The sequence below is a fragment of the Staurois parvus genome, unplaced genomic scaffold (genome assembly GCF_062004578.1).
Source record: "Staurois parvus isolate SC_StPar_1 unplaced genomic scaffold, SC_StPar_1.0 ptg000014l, whole genome shotgun sequence".
NCBI lineage: Eukaryota > Metazoa > Chordata > Amphibia > Anura > Ranidae > Staurois > Staurois parvus.
This window is the reverse complement of record NW_028317810.1, coordinates 7,921,487-7,940,000: the sequence shown is the minus strand read 5'-3', so window position 1 is coordinate 7,940,000 and position 18,514 is coordinate 7,921,487. Positions and strand designations below refer to the sequence as shown.

General features: G+C 38.9%; 1 protein-coding gene across 2 annotated transcripts in view; it reads right to left on the bottom strand.

The window, feature by feature from the left end:
- Positions 1 to 18,514, bottom strand: part of FBXW8 (F-box and WD repeat domain containing 8) — a 155,958-nt gene that overhangs the window by 65,483 nt on the left and 71,961 nt on the right. For both annotated transcript variants that reach the window (XM_089677106.1, XM_089677113.1), the window contains one exon: positions 17,022 to 17,179. In XM_089677106.1, coding sequence (XP_089533232.1) covers positions 17,022 to 17,179 — 158 coding nt within the window. The remainder of the gene's footprint in view (positions 1 to 17,021; positions 17,180 to 18,514) is intronic.

Sequence of the window (18,514 nt, the reverse complement as noted above, 5' to 3'; positions counted from 1 at the left end):
TGGCAAATAATTTACTAGCAGGTGTAGTAGAGTAATAGAAATCCAACAGACCCAACAGTCATGACATGCATGCTGCTGATTCTGTGTAATTGAATCACTAATTGAAACGGGCATGTTCAAAATAATAGCAGTGTGGAGTTCTATTAATGAGGTCATTCATTCTTTGAAAAACTGGTGGCAATTATTGCCCTTATTTAAGGAAGGAAGGCAGCAAATGTTGTACATGCTGGTTACAGTGCATTTCTCTCTGAAATTCTGAGGAAAATGGGTCGTTCCAGACATTGTTCAGAAAAACAGCGTACCTTTATTAAAAAGTTGATTGGAGAGGGGAAAACATATAAAGTGCAGAAAATGATGGGCTGCTCAGCTAAAATGATCGCAAATGCTTTAAAATGGAAAACCAAAACCTGAAAGACGTGGAAGAAAGCTAAAAACTACCATTCGAATGGATAGAATAGCCAAAATGGCAAGGACTCAGCCAACAATCAGCTCCAGGAAGATCAAAGAAGGTCTGTTACAATTAGAAGATGCCTATGTGAAGCCAAGCTATCTGCAAGAAGCCCCCGCAAAGTCCCACTGTTGAAAAAAAAAATATGTGCTGAAGAGGTTACAAACTTGCCAAAGAGCACATTGACTGGCCTAAAGAGAAATGGCACAACATTTTGTGGACTGATGAAAGTAAGATTGTCCTTTTTGGGTCTAGTGGCCGGAGACAGTTTGTCAGACGACCCCCAAACACTGAATTCAAGCCACAGTACACTGTGAAGACAGTGAAGCATGGTTGCGCAAGCATCATGATATGGGGATGTTTCTCATACTATGGTTTTGGGCCTATTTATCGCATACCAGGTATCATGGATCAGTTTGAATACATCAGAATACTTGAAGAGGTTATGTTGCGTTATGCTGAAGAGGAAATGCCCTTGAAATGGGTGTTCCAACAAGACAACGACCCCAAACACACCAGTAAACGTGCAACATCTTGGTTCCAGACCAACAAGATTGATGTTATGGAGTGGCCAGCCCAATCTCCGGATCTTAATCCAATAGAAAACTTGTGGGGTGACATCAAAAATGCAGTTTCTGAGGCAAAACCAAGAAATAGAGAAGAACTGTGGAATGTAGTCCAATCATCCTGGGCTGGAATACCTGTTCACAGGTGCCAGAAGTTGGTTGACTCCATGCAACACAGATGTACAGCAGTTCTCAGAAACAGTGCTTATACAACTAAATATTCATTAAGTGATTCAAAGGAAAGCAAAATCTTCAAACAGTTTTCAGTTTATATAGCGAATGTTTGAATTTGTAAAAAAGAATACAAACACTGCTATTTTTTTGAACAGTCAAATATTCACTTTTCTTAAATTTTTTTTTTAGAGGAACAACACAAATTCAATATATTTTTCTTCATGTTTTGATTTGGAATAGAATGTGTCATGTTCCCAATGCATTTGTGTGTATGGAAATAAAAGCTATTAGAAGGATTTTGAGCTTTATTCACTTTTTTCAACACACTGCTATTATTTTGAACACAACTGTACACCTTGATTTGTGGACTCTATAACTTTCCTACAGACTAAATAATATACACTCATTTGGGGTATTTTCACCTAAGAAATGTAGCAGAATACATTTTGACCTAAATTTATAAAGAAATTTTATTTTTTGCAAAATTTTATAACTGAAACAAGGAATTTTTTTTTTTAATTTATAGCGAAAACAATGAAAAATGCACAGGTGATCAAATGCCACTGAAAGAAAGCTCTATTTGTGTGGAAAAAAAGGACATAAATTTAATATGGGTGCAGTGTTGCATGACCGCACAATTGTCAGCTAAAGTAATGAAGCGCCGTATTGCAAAAAATGGCCTGGTCAGGAAGGGGGATAAATCCTCTGGAGGGCAAATGGTTAAGGGCTGTGTCATTTCTGTAAACACCCTCCTCAGGGACCAGAAAAAATGGTTGCCTATGCAGCTCTCAATTTTTCATGAAGTGACCCAGCCATGCTAAGCACCTTAATCACACGTGCCATCACTTTGAGGCCAGTGACTAAGACTTATGTTATGTTGTACTGGACTGCCAGAACCACAGACTATGCAAAACCTTGTTAAAGGGTAACTTTACCCTTAAAAAAAAAATTAATATAAAAGGCACTTTTAGAATGTTTAGTAATTGCAATCTACATACGTAAAGAATTCACTGCCTAGTCAACTGAATCCCAGTAAGGATCACTGCAAGTCTGTTGACACATAGAGGTTTATTTTTTTAAAGCTGGAGAGTGCAAAATCAGACTCACTTCTGCATAGAAACCAATCAGCTTCCAGGTTTCATTGCCAAAGCTTCACTGAACAAGCTGAGATTAGAAGCGGATTGGTTTCTATGCAGAAGGGAGTCTGATTTTGGACTCTCCAGCTTTAGTAAATAAACCCCATATTGTTGTTTTATGAGCTGTAAAGTGTGCTATGCATTGCATATCTGTGACCTTTCACCTTCCCAGGAAGGATATGCATACATGCAGTATTACTTTTTATTTCCACCATACTGAGTGTATGGCCCCACCTGGGGAGCCAGCATGTCAGTTTAAACCAAATATCAGTGTCCCTTGTTGACACTCATCAGATGCATCCTGCTCATTAATGACATCAATAATTATAGGGAAAAAAAGTATACTAAATCTTATATTTTTCATGATTATATATATATTACATATTTTATTGAATTCATATTGACATTATAATACTATTATAATATATTATAATATTTCTATAAAACTATTATAATATTCATAATATTAGTAAAATCACATATTAAATTATTTCCATATAATAAATGTTTGGTGGTTGATAAACAGTCTGAATCATCATGAAAGGGTCAATAAGTTGAAGAGTTTGGGGGTCATCAATTTAACCACTTGCCTACCGGGCACTTATACCCCCTTCCTGCCCAGGCCAATTTTCAGCTTTCAGCGCTGTCGCACTCTGAATGACAATTGCACGGTCATGAAACATTGTACTCATATGAAACTTTTATAATTTTTCTCACAAATAGAGCTTTCTTTTGGTGGTATTTACTTGCCTCTGGATGTTTTTTTTTTTTCTCAAATTTGTTGCTCTTTTTTTGTTTATAGCGCAAAAATAAAAGTTTCTTTGTTTCTATTATAAAATTTTGCAAACTGGTAATTTTTCTCCTTCACTGATGTGCGTTGATGAGGCTGCACTGATAGGCAGCACTGATGATGGGTACTGATAGTCGGCACTGCTGGGCACTGACTGGCAGCACAGGTGGGTGGCACTGATAGGTACTGATCATCAGTGCCCTGATGATTGGTGCCGATCCCTGCTCTGACAACTGCCGGTTCTCGGCAGTACTTTCCACACGCTCTGACGGCGTGAGGAAAGTGCAGCCGAGAACCGGCAATTGCATTTCCCGGTGATCAGCATGTCATTGGACGCGGCTGATCACGTGGTAAAAGGCCGCCGTGATTGGGCTTTTACCACATCACGTGATCAGCTGTGTCCGTAGGACACAGCAATCACGGAGATCGCCGGGTGCAAGCCCCCGGGGGCGTACAGGAGAGAGAGTTCTAGGAGGACATCATATGACGCCCTCCCAGAACTGGCCAGCCGCAGTGCAGCTGTCATTCGGCAACTAGTTAAACACGCAATGAGCACCTCAGGATCCCAAAATTACAGGAAATATATAAAGTGACACTAAACAATATCCTAATGCTTTAAAAAAAAAAATCCTATGTCTCCACAATTTAATGGCCCTGTAATGTATTTTTCATGAAATAATTTCTTGTTTTTCTGCCTCCTTGCAATGTGCCCCGTAAGCAACCGAACCTCTTCTTTTCCCACTCACTTCTATTTGTTTGGAATGCGCAGTGCATTTAGCTGCAGTCCTGTGCACAACTCTTTGCACACTAAACATCCCTTAGTCCATAGCCCCTAGTCTATCTTGGAAGCAAGCCAGAGGGGGTGGCTTTATTCCAACATACAGTGGGACAATAGAGAACAAAATTTGCCAACCTCTAACACAGGGGTGCGCAACCTGTGGTCCACAGGCCACATGTGGCCCTCAGAACCCTCTGATGTGGCCCTCAACCTCAAACCAGGGAAGAGCATGCCCAGGGTCGGCAACCCATTGATTGCAATCTTGGCACGCCAAGCCGCCATCACAGAGAATCAGAGTACATCGTGCCAGTGGCAGCAGCAGAGGAAGCAGATGGCTGTGAGGAGCAGAAGCCACATAAGCTGATACTCCTCTGTAGAGCCGGCTCCTGTTCCAGGCAGAGTGAAACCAAATTCACTTTGCCTGGGACCTTTCTAGCAGCTTGGAGATGGAGAGCGATGCCAGCAGAAGCTGGAAGAGGAAAAGAAGGTGAGTGTAATAAGCAACACATACACTGCGCTTTTGCAATTGGCATAGCAGCACCTATAAAAAGGTTTAACTACTATTAGGCTGCTTTCAGACTGATCCAAGGGTGCACCTGTGGCATTCTTGCAGGTTAGCTGCACTGAGCCATAGACCTCTATTATATCCTGAAAACAGGAGTTTTGGTGCATTCAAAAATTGCAACACTCCCACCAGATAAAATAGAAGTCTATGGCAAAGCACAGCTAACCCGCAGGAAAGCTGCAGATGCACTAGGCTGCACCCGCGGTGTGGGTAAACCGCAGCACATCAATGAGCAAGCTGCCTTATAGGAGGCTCAGGACAGTAAAGTGCTCATTTACATTTGCGGTTTTGGGAGTGTGTGTAAAACGCCATAGTTTGTGTTTGATGTGTTTTTACCACACACCCCCAATCACTGGTCAAGCATCAGGAGTCACAATGGCGACCCCGCCCCATATGGCCTCCCCATCACATTCTATTTTACACCTGGACAGGAGGAGCAGCGGGGTTGGCATATACAGGAATAGATCCTCTCCATTTCCCTCCTATAACTGCTGAAAGCCGGCTTTTCCAACTCACCCTCCCACTGGCATTCAGCGGCTTTAGGAGGAAGTTGTTCATTATGCTATTCAAGATAAATACATTTTAAATTGTGAACTATGTAATTGAATTGTGGTGTGCAACGGATTACCAAATCACTTCAGTGGCCCTCACTCTTCAAAACACTGAGCACCCCTGCTCTACCAGGAAGTCAGATCACAGTAGCACAAAAAAACACAAAGGAATATGTAGAATTTATTGATGCTGAGAGCAACATAAGGTACATTTTAAAAGGTAAAAATACAGATTTGAATATATTTTTTTTAAACCACAGTTTAGTTTTACTTAAAGACCTTCAAAAGTTTTGGTCTCATCATTCCTCACTGTAGCAAAATATAAAGATGTGCTGGAAGCTATTTTTGCATCCTGTGCACCATGCAATGCATGCTAAAGTATCCATCAGGTGTATGAAGGATCAGAGGTTGTACTATAAACACCATCTGCAGCCTTTAGCCATGTTAAAACTGCTGGATTATGGTCCCATTGTATCAGCTTTACCTAAAGAACAAACTCCAACATTTTCCACATTCTAACCTCCAAGGTCAATCTACCAAGCAGTTAGCCACTACCCTTTCTTCTTAATGAGTCGCTGTCCTACTAAGTAGAATAAATCATTCTACTGCTGAACACTTAAAAGATAACAAAATCTAACTTAAAGATAAAACATAAAAAAGTGTGAAAATCCCATTACAAGTCAACTTAATTAATGGAGAGGTTTAAATAGGATCCTGATCTTTTCTGAAACCAGTTAGACAATTATTTACCTTTTAAGCAATTAATGCAATTACCATTTGCAAAGAAGTTATCCAGGACCAGTTCTGCTGAAAGCGTCAAACCTCCTCAGGGACACTTTATACTTGGGTCTCATCTTTAGATGCAGGACTAATTGCATCTTTGGCTTTGTGCTCTCGCTATGAGGCGGCTAATTGTTTAGGTAAATAGCAGATTAATTTAAATATGCATTGCTTATAATAAAAGCAAATGGCCTCCATTACGTTTGTCGCTCCCAGGCCGATTGCTATAAATCTTCCACCCAAGACCCATTAGGTTGGCGGGGGAAGCATGGATGGTCCACATTACTTCACAGCAGTAGCACTTTCTAGACATCAAACAGCACTTTTTGAAAGCAAGCATAAATCAGCTTAAACTCATTAGGTACCATTTGCACTGCTTACTGTTTCATTATTGCTCTCCTTAGGGAGGAACGGCTGGCATCTATGCTCCATCCATAAAGATTTTTTTTTTAAACAGTGAACTTTAAAAAAAAGGTTGAAATATTTGATGGATAATTATGACAGATTTTTTTTTTGTTGAACCAAAAATGTCTGGGGCAAAGTTCAATAGTTGCTTTCTGAGAATCAGGTTGAAATTCTTTTGTCTGCAAAAGCCCTACTTGCAACATCTACCTACAAAACATAACGGATGCGTGTAGAAGATTCTTCAAGAACCATTCATTAGATACAGATTGAAAGAAAAAAAGAACTGGAGGTGTTACGCAAGCTACCAACAGAACCAGGCACCTGAATTGGGTTGCTTTTCTTTTAGTTCTGTGTGTATTTGTAACTTCACACATGCCAATACCAGTTATTCAACAATTTTTGTGACATAGTTATTTCCAATTTTCTGTAACTTTTTGGCAACACTACCATTCTGTTTACCTCATCTCAGAAACCAAGACAGCATATTACTGCAAGTAATGAGCATTTTATATTATTGGACAACAGATCTCATCTCAAAATCAGAACTCATGATCTGCATGTTGTTCTAGATTCATGTTGCTCTAGGTTAGTGACTGAGACAAAACTGAAGTAACTAGTCTTCAGTACAGGTGTATTTTAAAGATAAGTCTGCAATTATTATTATTATACAGGATTTATATAGCGCTAACAGTTTGCTCAGCACAAAATAACGGGAGACAATACAGCAACAATACAGTTCAATACAAGAGGGATAGGAGGGCCCTGCTCCTTGGAGCTTACAATCTAGGATGAAATTGTCAGGATTGAGAAACTATAGGGATGTCTACTGCATCTCACAAATCTCAGAAGACTTCTCTCAGGAAAAGGCTATTGGTTGGATTAATATTGGTCATCATGCTATTTCCCCTAAACATAAAAGTAAGACCTCTTGCACACTGTACCTTGATTTTTTCTTTTTTACGGATCTAAAATGCAGCCCATTGTTTACAATGTGCCTGTACACACAGTCGCATAGACAAGCAATGAGCCTTCTTGAGCAAAAATAAAAATAGAAAAATTAGCATTCCTGGTCAGTATTTTGTGCTGGTACGTGTAACTACACACATAAATACGTGCAAAACAGACGCCCGAAATTACATCCAGAAATGCTGATGCTCAAACATCAGTACCATGTACAAGATGCCTAACACAGAATTTTTACTGTACAGAAACATCGCTTCCCAAAATCTATGGAGTCTACTTGTGAGCCTCCCTGCCTTTGAGAAAACTAGGTGATTTTTAGTTTTTCATTATTGTGTCCATAACCCCTGGGAAAGAGATTTAGTGCCCCGTCATACCAGTGTGACTTGTCATGCGATTTGATCATTTCAAATCGCATGACAAATCGCAGCCTATGATCTGCAATTGAAGCGGTCATATCGGTGCGATCCCGACTTAGTCTGAGTCACACCGATTTTAAAAGTAGTACTTGCACTACTGTTTACAAGCTGTGACTTGCATAGACATCTGTGTCCTGCAAGTCGCAGATGTCTTGCAGGTCGCACCTGAAGTCGGACTGGCTTCCGACTTTGCAATCGTGTGACTTCCAGTGAAAGTCGAATTGATGTGACCGAAGACTTAGAGTTATTGCATAAATTAAATAATGAGCTCAAGAGAAAAATGGCTCAACATTATTCTGAAAACATTTCAGGAGCTTTGTTGGTAGCCTGCAGCGATGCACTGGTTACATATCAGCATATAGAAAGTCTGTTATAAAGTCCTGATAAGGGCAATGTTCCCTTCATATCCAATCTGTGAAGCATGGAATGAGGTGCGATGTATGAGAGCTACAGGCTGCTTTAGTTCCCTCTGATGTGGCCAGCAGCCAAACAGAGCCAAGTCTGGCAGCAGATGGGGTCTTGGCATCACCCTACTAGTCCCTGCATTAGCAGCATCTGCTCATTACCTGGCACAACGGACACTTCTATCTACCGCCCCCCTCCCATTTCCTGCCCACCCTATGTGCTACACTCATAGCCACTGTGAACTGCATTTAAATTGTATTATTTGGGGTGAATAAAAGCATATTCACTAAAATAAATAAATAATTTCAGAAAAATAAAACGTTAGAAAGAGGAAAAGAAAAGTTGGCTGACAGTTCAATTTTGCTACCACAAAAGGTATCAAATCTGGTATATGTAGTATAAAAACAGGATTACTAGACACATAAAATAAAAACCATTAAACCAAAACATGCCATCTTAAAAATAAGTTTAAAGTGCATTGTTTAAGAAAATGATCATTTGTACAACAGCCCAAAGTAAAGTAAAATTCAATATTACTATGTAAATAAAAATTCTAAATATCTGCTGTATAGTTGTAAGCTCACCGATCCCAACTGAAATAATTGGTAATAAGGCATAAACAAATCTAAATGTATGTATACGGTTTGAAGTAAGAAGGATATTTAGTACACAGTTACTGTTTATTCCGTAACAAAGACCTGTCTTAAGAATAATATGCAAGCTGCCACTACTGACCTAATCTAAATATGGGGCAGCACAGTGGCTAAATGGTTAGTACTTTTGCCTGGCACTACTAGGGTCATTGGTTGGAATCCCAACCACAGCACCACCTGCCTGGAGTTTGCATGTTCTCCCTGTGCCTGCATGGGTTTCCTTCGGGTACACCAGTTTCCTCCCACACTCCAAAAACATGCTGGTAGGTTAATTATTGTCTAAATTGGCCCTAGTATGTGTATGTATGAATGTGAGTTAGAGACCTTAGACTGTATGCCCTTTTAGGGTTATAGGGTTAGGGACTGATGTGAATGTATATACATATATACACACACACATACATACATACATACATACACACACATATATATATATATATATATATATATATATATATATATATATAAATATAAAAGTGCTGTGTAAATTGACAGCGCTATATAAGTACCGTAAATAAGTAAATAAATATGCTACTTTGAGTCATGGGCCTACAACAGGCCTGTATCAACTGAAGTCTAACTTCCCGACTTAATGCAGGCCAGTGGCTAAAAAAATTCTGAAGTTAGAAAATTACCATGATAGCCAGGCAATTTGTATTTTTTCCAAGATCAGCACCTGCAGCCTATTAACGCATGACAGGTTAATTCTCAAGAGAATGAAGTCTAACAGACATTACTCTTGAGCTCAGTCAATGATCTCCTCCACATGAATTAGTATGTACTAAGAGTAAAACATATTGGGTAATAAGAGCTTATTTGTAAAGTGTTTGATCCACTAACCCTCACTGTCAGACTGTCGCACTGCTAGTATGGACTCTATTTGGAAAAATTTAATGGATGGAATATTATACAACACCTACCTGTCTCATCTGGCAGAAATCAAGTAAGGAGTCACCAATCACAAGTAGGACTTTTTCCATCAGCACTCCCTCACTAAGCAGAGCTAGATAAGCCTTTTCCCAATGCTTGAAAGTTTTATACATGGCCGGATAAGATATTGTTATGTAAAGGTGACTGTTGTATAAATCTAGTGGTAACCATGTCTTTTAGTTAATAAAAAAGTCCACCGATTCATATATATCCTCCAGACATTTGGGACTATTGTCATGATGTTCCAGATTCATAACTAGTGCAAACCCTGCGTTGGTAGGAGAATAGTAAGCATTGGTACACACGGAGTCCATACTTACGGTATGCCATGTTTTAACTGATGAATTATTGTCCTATTTTATCACTGTACCTAAAGAACAAACGGTAGACTATTGGAAATTAGAATGTGGAAAAAGTTGCAAAGAAGTTTGCCACTATCCATTCTTCTTAATGAGTCGCTGTCACGCAATAGATCTAGATAGAAGGATGTTATATAGTAGAATAAATAATTCTAGCATCAAACACTTAAAGGGTACGTCGACCTTTCATAACATGTTACACCCATATTCAGTAACATGTAACAAAATGACCAGTACGCCGCAACTCCCCAATCCCTCATTTTGACAGCTAGCAGGGAATCTTCTCCCCCTGCTGTCAAAAAAAAAACACGTGGCCCATGTCACTCATTCATAGTATTCTGTGTCAACTTGTAGTTCTCTATAAACTACCACAGCGCTGTACGTTCATTGATTCTTCCTGTAAGTATTGGCTTGCCTGAACAAGGTATGAGCAAGCAGATACACTGACAGACCTGTAGGAGACATGCATGGAACCAGCGATCTAATGATAGCAGGTGCCATGATTTACAGGCTCAAAAAAAAAAAAATGAATGCACTTTTTTTTACCTTAAAAAAAGTTGTGTATTTATTATTTTTTGTTGAAAAGGTAATCTTATCTTTTAAAAAGATATCAAAATCTGACTTCTAGATAAAACATAAAAAGTGTAATCCCATACAAACCAACGTAATTATTGGAGAGGGCCATTAATTAACAGTCTGGACTATTGTCATAATGTTCCAGATTCATTGCTTCATGTAACTTGTTTGCAAACCCTGGGTTGGTGGGATCACTATACGACATCAGTTAAAGCAACCTCACAAGTATAAAAATATATAAACAAAATAAAATTTGTTTTGGGGTTTAGTTATCTCTTAAAAAAGTTTAAATATAAACACAAGTGTAATATACTTACTTGTGGATGACCAGTGCTTTAAAGAAACCTTTTGTGACAGAACCATGGAGGCTGCTATTGCTATGTATCATTCTGCAAATACTAGTTGGCTGGCGTTTATGCTGATCCTCTTGAATTTGCACTTTATGGCACCAACTGTTCTATGAGAACGTATCCACAAGCAACCAGCTTCTCAACGACTCAAACTACTAACTTAGAACTGCAATCTATAATTTGTCCCCTACAGTCAGTCATCTGTTAATTTCCAGATACCAGCCCAAATGCAGCCTCTGCTCTGTATATTACCTTCTCCTGTCCACTACTCTAGTATTCAGGATTTATCAGGAGTTTCTCTCCTTTTCTGAAATTACCTTCCACACACTGTACATATCCTAAAAACTTCAATTACACCCTTAAAACTAACCTTCAGACAAGCCTACAATTTAACTTAGGTTATTACCTTCAGCTACTAATGCAGGAGCAGTCACACAAAAAGTGGCTTGAAATTAATGACAGGGTTAATATTCGACTGTTCGCTACAATACAATGTTGGCTGCAGAGCATACCTGGCACCACACATCCTCAGAGCTCTAAGCCCCAGAAGAATTGAAAATGAGTATAATGGGTGCTGTGCTTGTGTGCTTTTTAATGCACATGTAAAAAGGGGAAAAAAAGACATGGCAGCCAAAGCATCCACTTAAAGTAAAATGGGTGTTTTTGTGTAAGCAAGTCACAGCTGTTTTATTATTCTTGCTGAAAGACTTTCATTCAACCATAACATTAACCATTTCATGTAAAGCACGTACAAAAGCATTGTGGTAATGCTGGTTACAGAATAACTTGCTCATCTATATGTTGTATTAAATGGTAACACAACATTCTATATAATTATGAAAATAGGAATTAAAATAGGTTTTTGTTGGCTACAGCATGTGTAAACATACTATGGAAACACTACTTTGTAGAGGGAATGTTTGCGGGCCTCAAATCATGTTTAAGTTATTTTTAGGGGACGATTTTAAAAAGCAGCAGTATGGCCGTATAACAAAACATATTTTTTTTTTTTTAAATGTGAAATAAAGACTACACAATTTAAAAGGCCAAGCCCACTTTTGTGATCATGTTTTGTGTTATACCCATATTTAGTACTCATTCACACCTGCATTTGTGCTGATTACAATTTCCAGTGGGAGACTTAGGGGATCTTCCTGCAATCCACTGCGGGAGGGAAGCCTCATGCAAAACAATGAGAGGCTGACGGGGCATGCAGCTATTCATGGCTGTTTGCATGGAATCGGATATGAAGCGATTACCTCTTGATGATTGGCCCTGAACAAAGACTGTTTGCTTCCAGGGCTGACAATCCATAGCTAACCACTGCATGTTTGATTATATACGAAGAGCTGAGGGTGTGATTTAAAAATGAAATGAAACAGGGTCACATTCCCTAACCCCCACAATCAAAGCTTGTCCCCCTTGAATCATGGGGTAGATCAAATATGCAAGATGGAGGAACTTTACCATATAAACGAAGATAAGATGGAAAAATATCATATAAGATGGAATAAATGGGAGGAATTTAAAAAAAAAAATCAAAAAATTAAAGTTAAATAAAGAGGGGTAAAAAAGTATTTAGTCAGTCACCAATTGTGCATCATTGTGCATCATAGGTAGACCTCAACTATGAGAGACAAAATGAGAAAAAAAAAATCCAGACAATCACAATCACATTGGCTGATTTGGAAAGAATTTATTTGCAAATTATGGTGGAAAATAGGTATTTGGTCACCTACAAACAAGCAACATTTCTGGCTCTCACAGACCTGTACCTTCTTCTTTAAGAGGCTCCTCTATCCTGCACTCATTACCTGTATCAATGGCACCTGCTTGAACTTGTTATCAGTATAAAAGACACCTGTCCACAACCTCAAACAGTCACACTCCAAACTCCACTATGGTGAAGACCAAAGAGCTGTCGAAAGACACCAGAAACAAAATTGTAGACCTGCACCAGGCTGGGAAGACTGAATCTGCAATAGGCAAGCAGCTTGGTGTGAACAAATCAACTGTGGGAGCAATAATTAGAAAATGGAAGGCATACAAGACCACTGATAATCTCACTCGATCTGGGGCTCCACGCAAGATCTCACCCCGTGGGGTCAAAATGATCACAAGAACGGTGAGCAAAAATCCCAGGACCACAGGACCTAGTGAATGACCTGCAGAGAGCTGGGACCAACATAACAAAGGCTACCATCAGTAACACGCTACGCCGCCAGGGACTCAGATCCTGCAGTGCCAGACGTGTCTCCCTGCTTAAGCCAATACATGTCCGGGCCCATCTGAAGTTTGCTAGAGAGCATTTGGATGATCCAGAAGAGGATTGGGAGAATGTCATATGGTCAGATGAAACCAAAATAGAACTGTTTGGTAGAAACACAACTCGTCGTGTTTGGAGAAGAGAGAATGCTGAGTTGCATCCAAAGAACACCATACCTACTGTGAAGCATGGGGGTGGCAACATCATGCTTTGGGGCTGTTTCTCCGCAAAGGGACCAGGACGACTGATCCATGTACAGGACAGAATGAATGGGGCCATGTATCGTGAGATTTTGAGTGCAAACCTCCTTCCATCAGCAAGGGCATTGAAGATGAAACGTGGCTGGGTCTTCCAGCATGACAATGATCCCAAACATACCGCCCGGGCAACGAAGGAGTGGCTTCGTAAGAAGCATTTTAAGGTCGTGGAGTGGCCTAGCCAGTCTCCAGATCTCAACCCCATAGAAAACCTTTGGAAGGAGTTGAAAGTCCGTGTTGCCCAGCGACAGCCCCAAAACATCACTGCTCTAGAGGAGATCTGCATGGAGGAATGGGCCAACATACCAGCAACAGTGTGAGCCAACCTTGTGAAGACTTACAGGAAACGTTTGACCTCTGTCATTGCCAACAAAGGATATATAACAAAGTATTGAGATGAACTTTTGATATTGACCAAATGCTTATTTTCCACCATAATTTGCAAATAAATTCTTTCCAAATCAGCCAATGTGATTGTCTGGATTTCTTTTCTCATTTTATCTCTCATAGTTGAGGTCTACCTATGATGCCTATTACAGGCCTCTCTCATCTTTTTAAGTGGGAGAACTTGCACAATTGGTGGCTGACTAAAAACGTTTTGCCCCACTGTATGTGTATGTATGTGAGAATATAAAATAAAAAGAGCTCACATTTGTATCCTCTTTGGAAGATGTGGATCCCCAGAAGGATTAGGAGAATGCAGAGCAAAGGGGGAGGGGGGGTGGTTGAGGAGTGGGGGGGTGGTAGATAGGAGATATGGGGGGGGGGGGGGAGGTGAATTGGGTGATATGATTAATGTATTATTATAATGAATGTATTATCACTGTGTTAATGTTTTTAAAGAGAAAGATTGTATAATTTACATTTGAAAATTAATAAATATTTAAATTAAAAAAAAAAAAAAAAATCACACATGCATACAGTGTTTCCCCAAAAACACAATTTTTACATAAAAAAAATAAAATTAAACTACTGTAAGCACCATTGTGAGTGTTAAATGGTTCATCTCAACTTTCTCACAATTTCTGAGGGACAGCCAGGTCTGTCAAAGGAAGTTTAAAAAAACAACAGTATTTGATAGCAGGATCACCGGCTAAAACAAAGGGAAAAAAAAGCAAATGCAACCATCACATTTAGAGATTTGTAAGGTGCAATAATAAAAGGTTTGCTTTTGGGTTAAGATATGCTTTAAATATTTGTTTCATGCAGAAAAATAACTATTGCTTATCATAGTGACAATTATTTTTGTGAACTGAACATTTTTAGGAGCAAGTTATCATGAGTAGTGGTGTTATAGTAACTCCTACTTACCAAACCCAGTCTATTGCATGGTGCCAATGGATTTAGCACAAAAACAAGAAAAAAACAGCTATGTGAATATTTAATGTACAATAGACCAATAAGGAACGGTTCTAGAATTTTAGACATTTAAGACAGCTTAAGCCCTAACCCGGTAATAATTATTATTGCGTGCAGCATGGATCTTACAAAATAGGCATATACATTTGTGACATGACATAAAATTAAATTGAATTATCAAATGTATTCTTGAGAAGAAGTATTAATTGAAGATTTGATTATTTTGCTTAAAACAAAAAAAAGGAAAAAAGCTCAGTGAAAAGTGGTTCGTAAAGGGGATTTAACCTCCACTTATGAAAAGGTTTCTTCATGTGAAAAGTTTAATGTGCTTCTAAGTGCAAAAAAAAGGAATTTTCACAGTTGGAGCACATTACACCGTGTTCCAAATTATTATGCAAATTATATTTTTCTTATTTACCTAAATAATTGATGTAAATAACAGTCAGCATAATTCTCATGTTATCAACTATTAGGAGGTTTGTTCAATAAAATTTGAATTGTACTCTTAATAACAGTATTTTTTTTAAACATAAAAAACTTACAATGCACTGTTCCAAATTATTACGTACAGTAAGTTTCAAAACACTTTATAGGTTGTAAAGAACTGAAAACTGTCATTTGTTGTGTTTGCAGCATATTTACTGAAATCACAAGCTATTTCAAATCAAACTTTTAACAACATTTTAACTTTTTAAACATTTTACATTTTAAACATATGCATGCGAGTGAGAGTCATAGTCACGGAACGGCGCTCTGAAGGACTGGCATGGTTATGCCGTTCCTTCAGAGCTTATGCATGAGTGACGTTACCAGCTGCTGAAAAAGTAAATATCTCCTAAACGGTGCATGTTTAGGAGATATTTGCTATACCTATAGGTAAGCCTTATTATAGGCTTACCTATTGGTAAAAATCAAAGAAGCAACTTTACTACCACTTTAAAGGCAATTGAAGAAAAAAAAAAACAAAAAAAAAAATTAAATCAGCCTTAATCCTCCTAATCTTAGGTCCCCTGCCGGCACTCCTGGCCTCTCCCTCCTGTCTAGTGCCCCCAGAGCAAGCAGCTTGCTATGGGGGCACCTGAGCAGGCTTGCTCCTGAGCTGCTGCTCTGTGTGTCCATTCACACACAGTGCCACAGCTCGGCCCCCTCTCTCTTTTTGGTTCACTGGCTGTGATTGACAACTGCTGTCTCAGCCAATGAGGAGGGAGAGTCCCTGGAGAGCCAAGGCTCTCATGTGCATTGCTGGATCATGATGGAGCTCAAGTAAGTATTAGGAGGGGCTGGGACGCTGCTGCACACAGAAGGTTTTTTTACCTTCATGCATTCAATGCATGACGAAAAAAAAAAAAAAATATTGAGCCTTTACAACCAATTTAATTTACACACACACCACACACACACACACACACAAATGTATTTACATAACTTCAAAATGACATGGTTAGTACTTCTGCTTTTCAGCTCTTTGCTTAAATCCCTTCACAGCAATATCTGCATAATGTGGAAGACTGTAAATAGATGCTGAAGCTTTTGTCACTTTTTCAACATGACAGCTTTATCACAGTGATAAGTTGTAGCACCATATTGCTGTTGTATTAAACTCTGTCACAACATTTACTTCACACATAGAGTTTATGGTATTATTGAGGGTTAGGTCCAGGTTAAATAATACAAATAGGGAGTAGGTTTTACAGCTTAAGTTAAGGTCAGGTTATGAATGAAGATTAGGGGGCTGTGTTTAGGTCACAGAAAGTAATTAGTAATTTTCCAGATGTGGAAACTGAATTTTTTTCAGGCGTGATAAGTGTGTAACACATTTAAAAAATGCTAGTTGTGCCACACTGTGTGGCAAAATTTTTAGCATCAGGAAAAACTATTATTATTATTATTATTATTATTATTATTAAAACTAAGATATAAAGTGTTCAGCTAAGCCTGCAAAAAAACAAACTGCTTTTCTGTAAAATCAACCGATAGAAGCTTGCAAAAATTGTTTTGTTCTCATTGTACAAGCTTTCGTTGTGCCAGGTTAAAAATATAAAAAGTTTGCTAATAGCTGTGCTGTCTGTCTGCTGTTGCTCTATTATATCACGATAAACCTCATTTACCAAACAAAATTTAATAAGAATTACCCAAACCAACAATTTATCATTTTAGCCAGCTATACCAAACTAGCAGGAAGAAAGAAAATCTATTTGGTTGTTAAGCAGACAAAGCCTACTCCTTTAGCAGGGAAGTGCTACAAATATTATAATAAAACTTTTATAATGTAGACATTTTACACAAAATATTACCATTCTCATATGCGGCCACTGCTATGGACTTGTTTATCCTAACGAAAGAAACTTGAGGACTTTGTCCAGAATGATCCAGATGAGGGGTGGTTTCAAGAAGAGATTCAGCAAGTCCCGATGTTCTTGTGTCCCATAGACGAACATCTCCTGATGTGTATCTTTAAAGGCAAACGTCATTGAGTAAATACACAGGAGGAGGGAACTAATTAGACAGGTACTAGTTTTAGCATATTGCCCTTTTAGAATAAAATCTTTCAGCAATCATTTTGCACATGATTAATCAATCCTTTTTAAAATACCTTTTGATCCTGCCAGAAATTAAGAAGGCTGCTAACTTGTGCTCCCTGCCTCTGCTGAATTTTATTTCGTCTTTGTTCCCAGCTATCGCAAAGCACATATTCACATGTTATAGGGACAATGATGAGGGAGATATTGTGTAATCCTTCTCATGAGTGGATAATGCTGCTCTTTCATAGATATAGTACAGAGAGTAAGTGTTGTCACCCAATACAAGGAGGCATGATTACTGGCAGGATCGTGAGGTGGAAGCAAAGGAAACAAACCTGAAAAAGAAAACTTGTATTTTGTACTCTGGCTGCTGAAAATGTGATTTTGTTCTATGTTCCCATCAACAAATGCAGACGCCTCATCTGGCCTGGTAAGGTTAAGACTGAAATTGGCAAACATTACATTTCTGTTCTTGAATATATAGCTTTGAGCACAACTGTATATGTATTTATTAAACGTTTGCATACCCTGGCAGAAATCGTGAAATTTTGGCATTGATACTGAAAATATAACTGATCATGCCAAAAACCTGTCTTTTATTTAAAGCAGAGTTCCACTCAAAAGTGGAAGCTCTGCTTACCATCTCCTCCTTCCCTCTGCTGCCACATTTGGCACCTTTTGGGGGGGGGAGCAGGTACCTGGTTTTGACATGTACCCGCTCCCACTTCTGGCATAGTTCACCACGGCGAACTGAGCCAGAGGTTGGGCCCCCCTTGTTCCCCACGCAGCCCTCTGCTTTTTTCTCTTTGCCAAGATTACGATGCCAGCACCCAACAGCCGATTGAAGAATCCTCTCTGGGTGAGGATACAGCTGAATCTCTGGACAGGTAAGTGCCCTAATATTAAAAGGAGGAGGGGCTGGAACTCCTCTTTAACCACTTGCCTACCAGGCACTTATACCCCCTTATTTACCAGGCCAATTTTCAGCTTTCAGCACTGCCGCACTTTGATTGACAATTGCGCGGTCATGCAACATTGTACCCATATGAAATTTTGATCATTTTTTTCTCACAAATAGAGCTTTCTTTTGGTGGTATTTAATCGCCACTGGGCGCTTTACTTTTTGCGCTATAAATAAAAAATGTGCAAAAAAATTGAAAAAAAAAAAAAGTTTCTTTGTTTTGATTATAAAATTTTTCAAACAGGTATTTTTTCTCCTTCACTGATGTGCGTTGATGAGGCAGCACTGATGGGCACTGATAGGT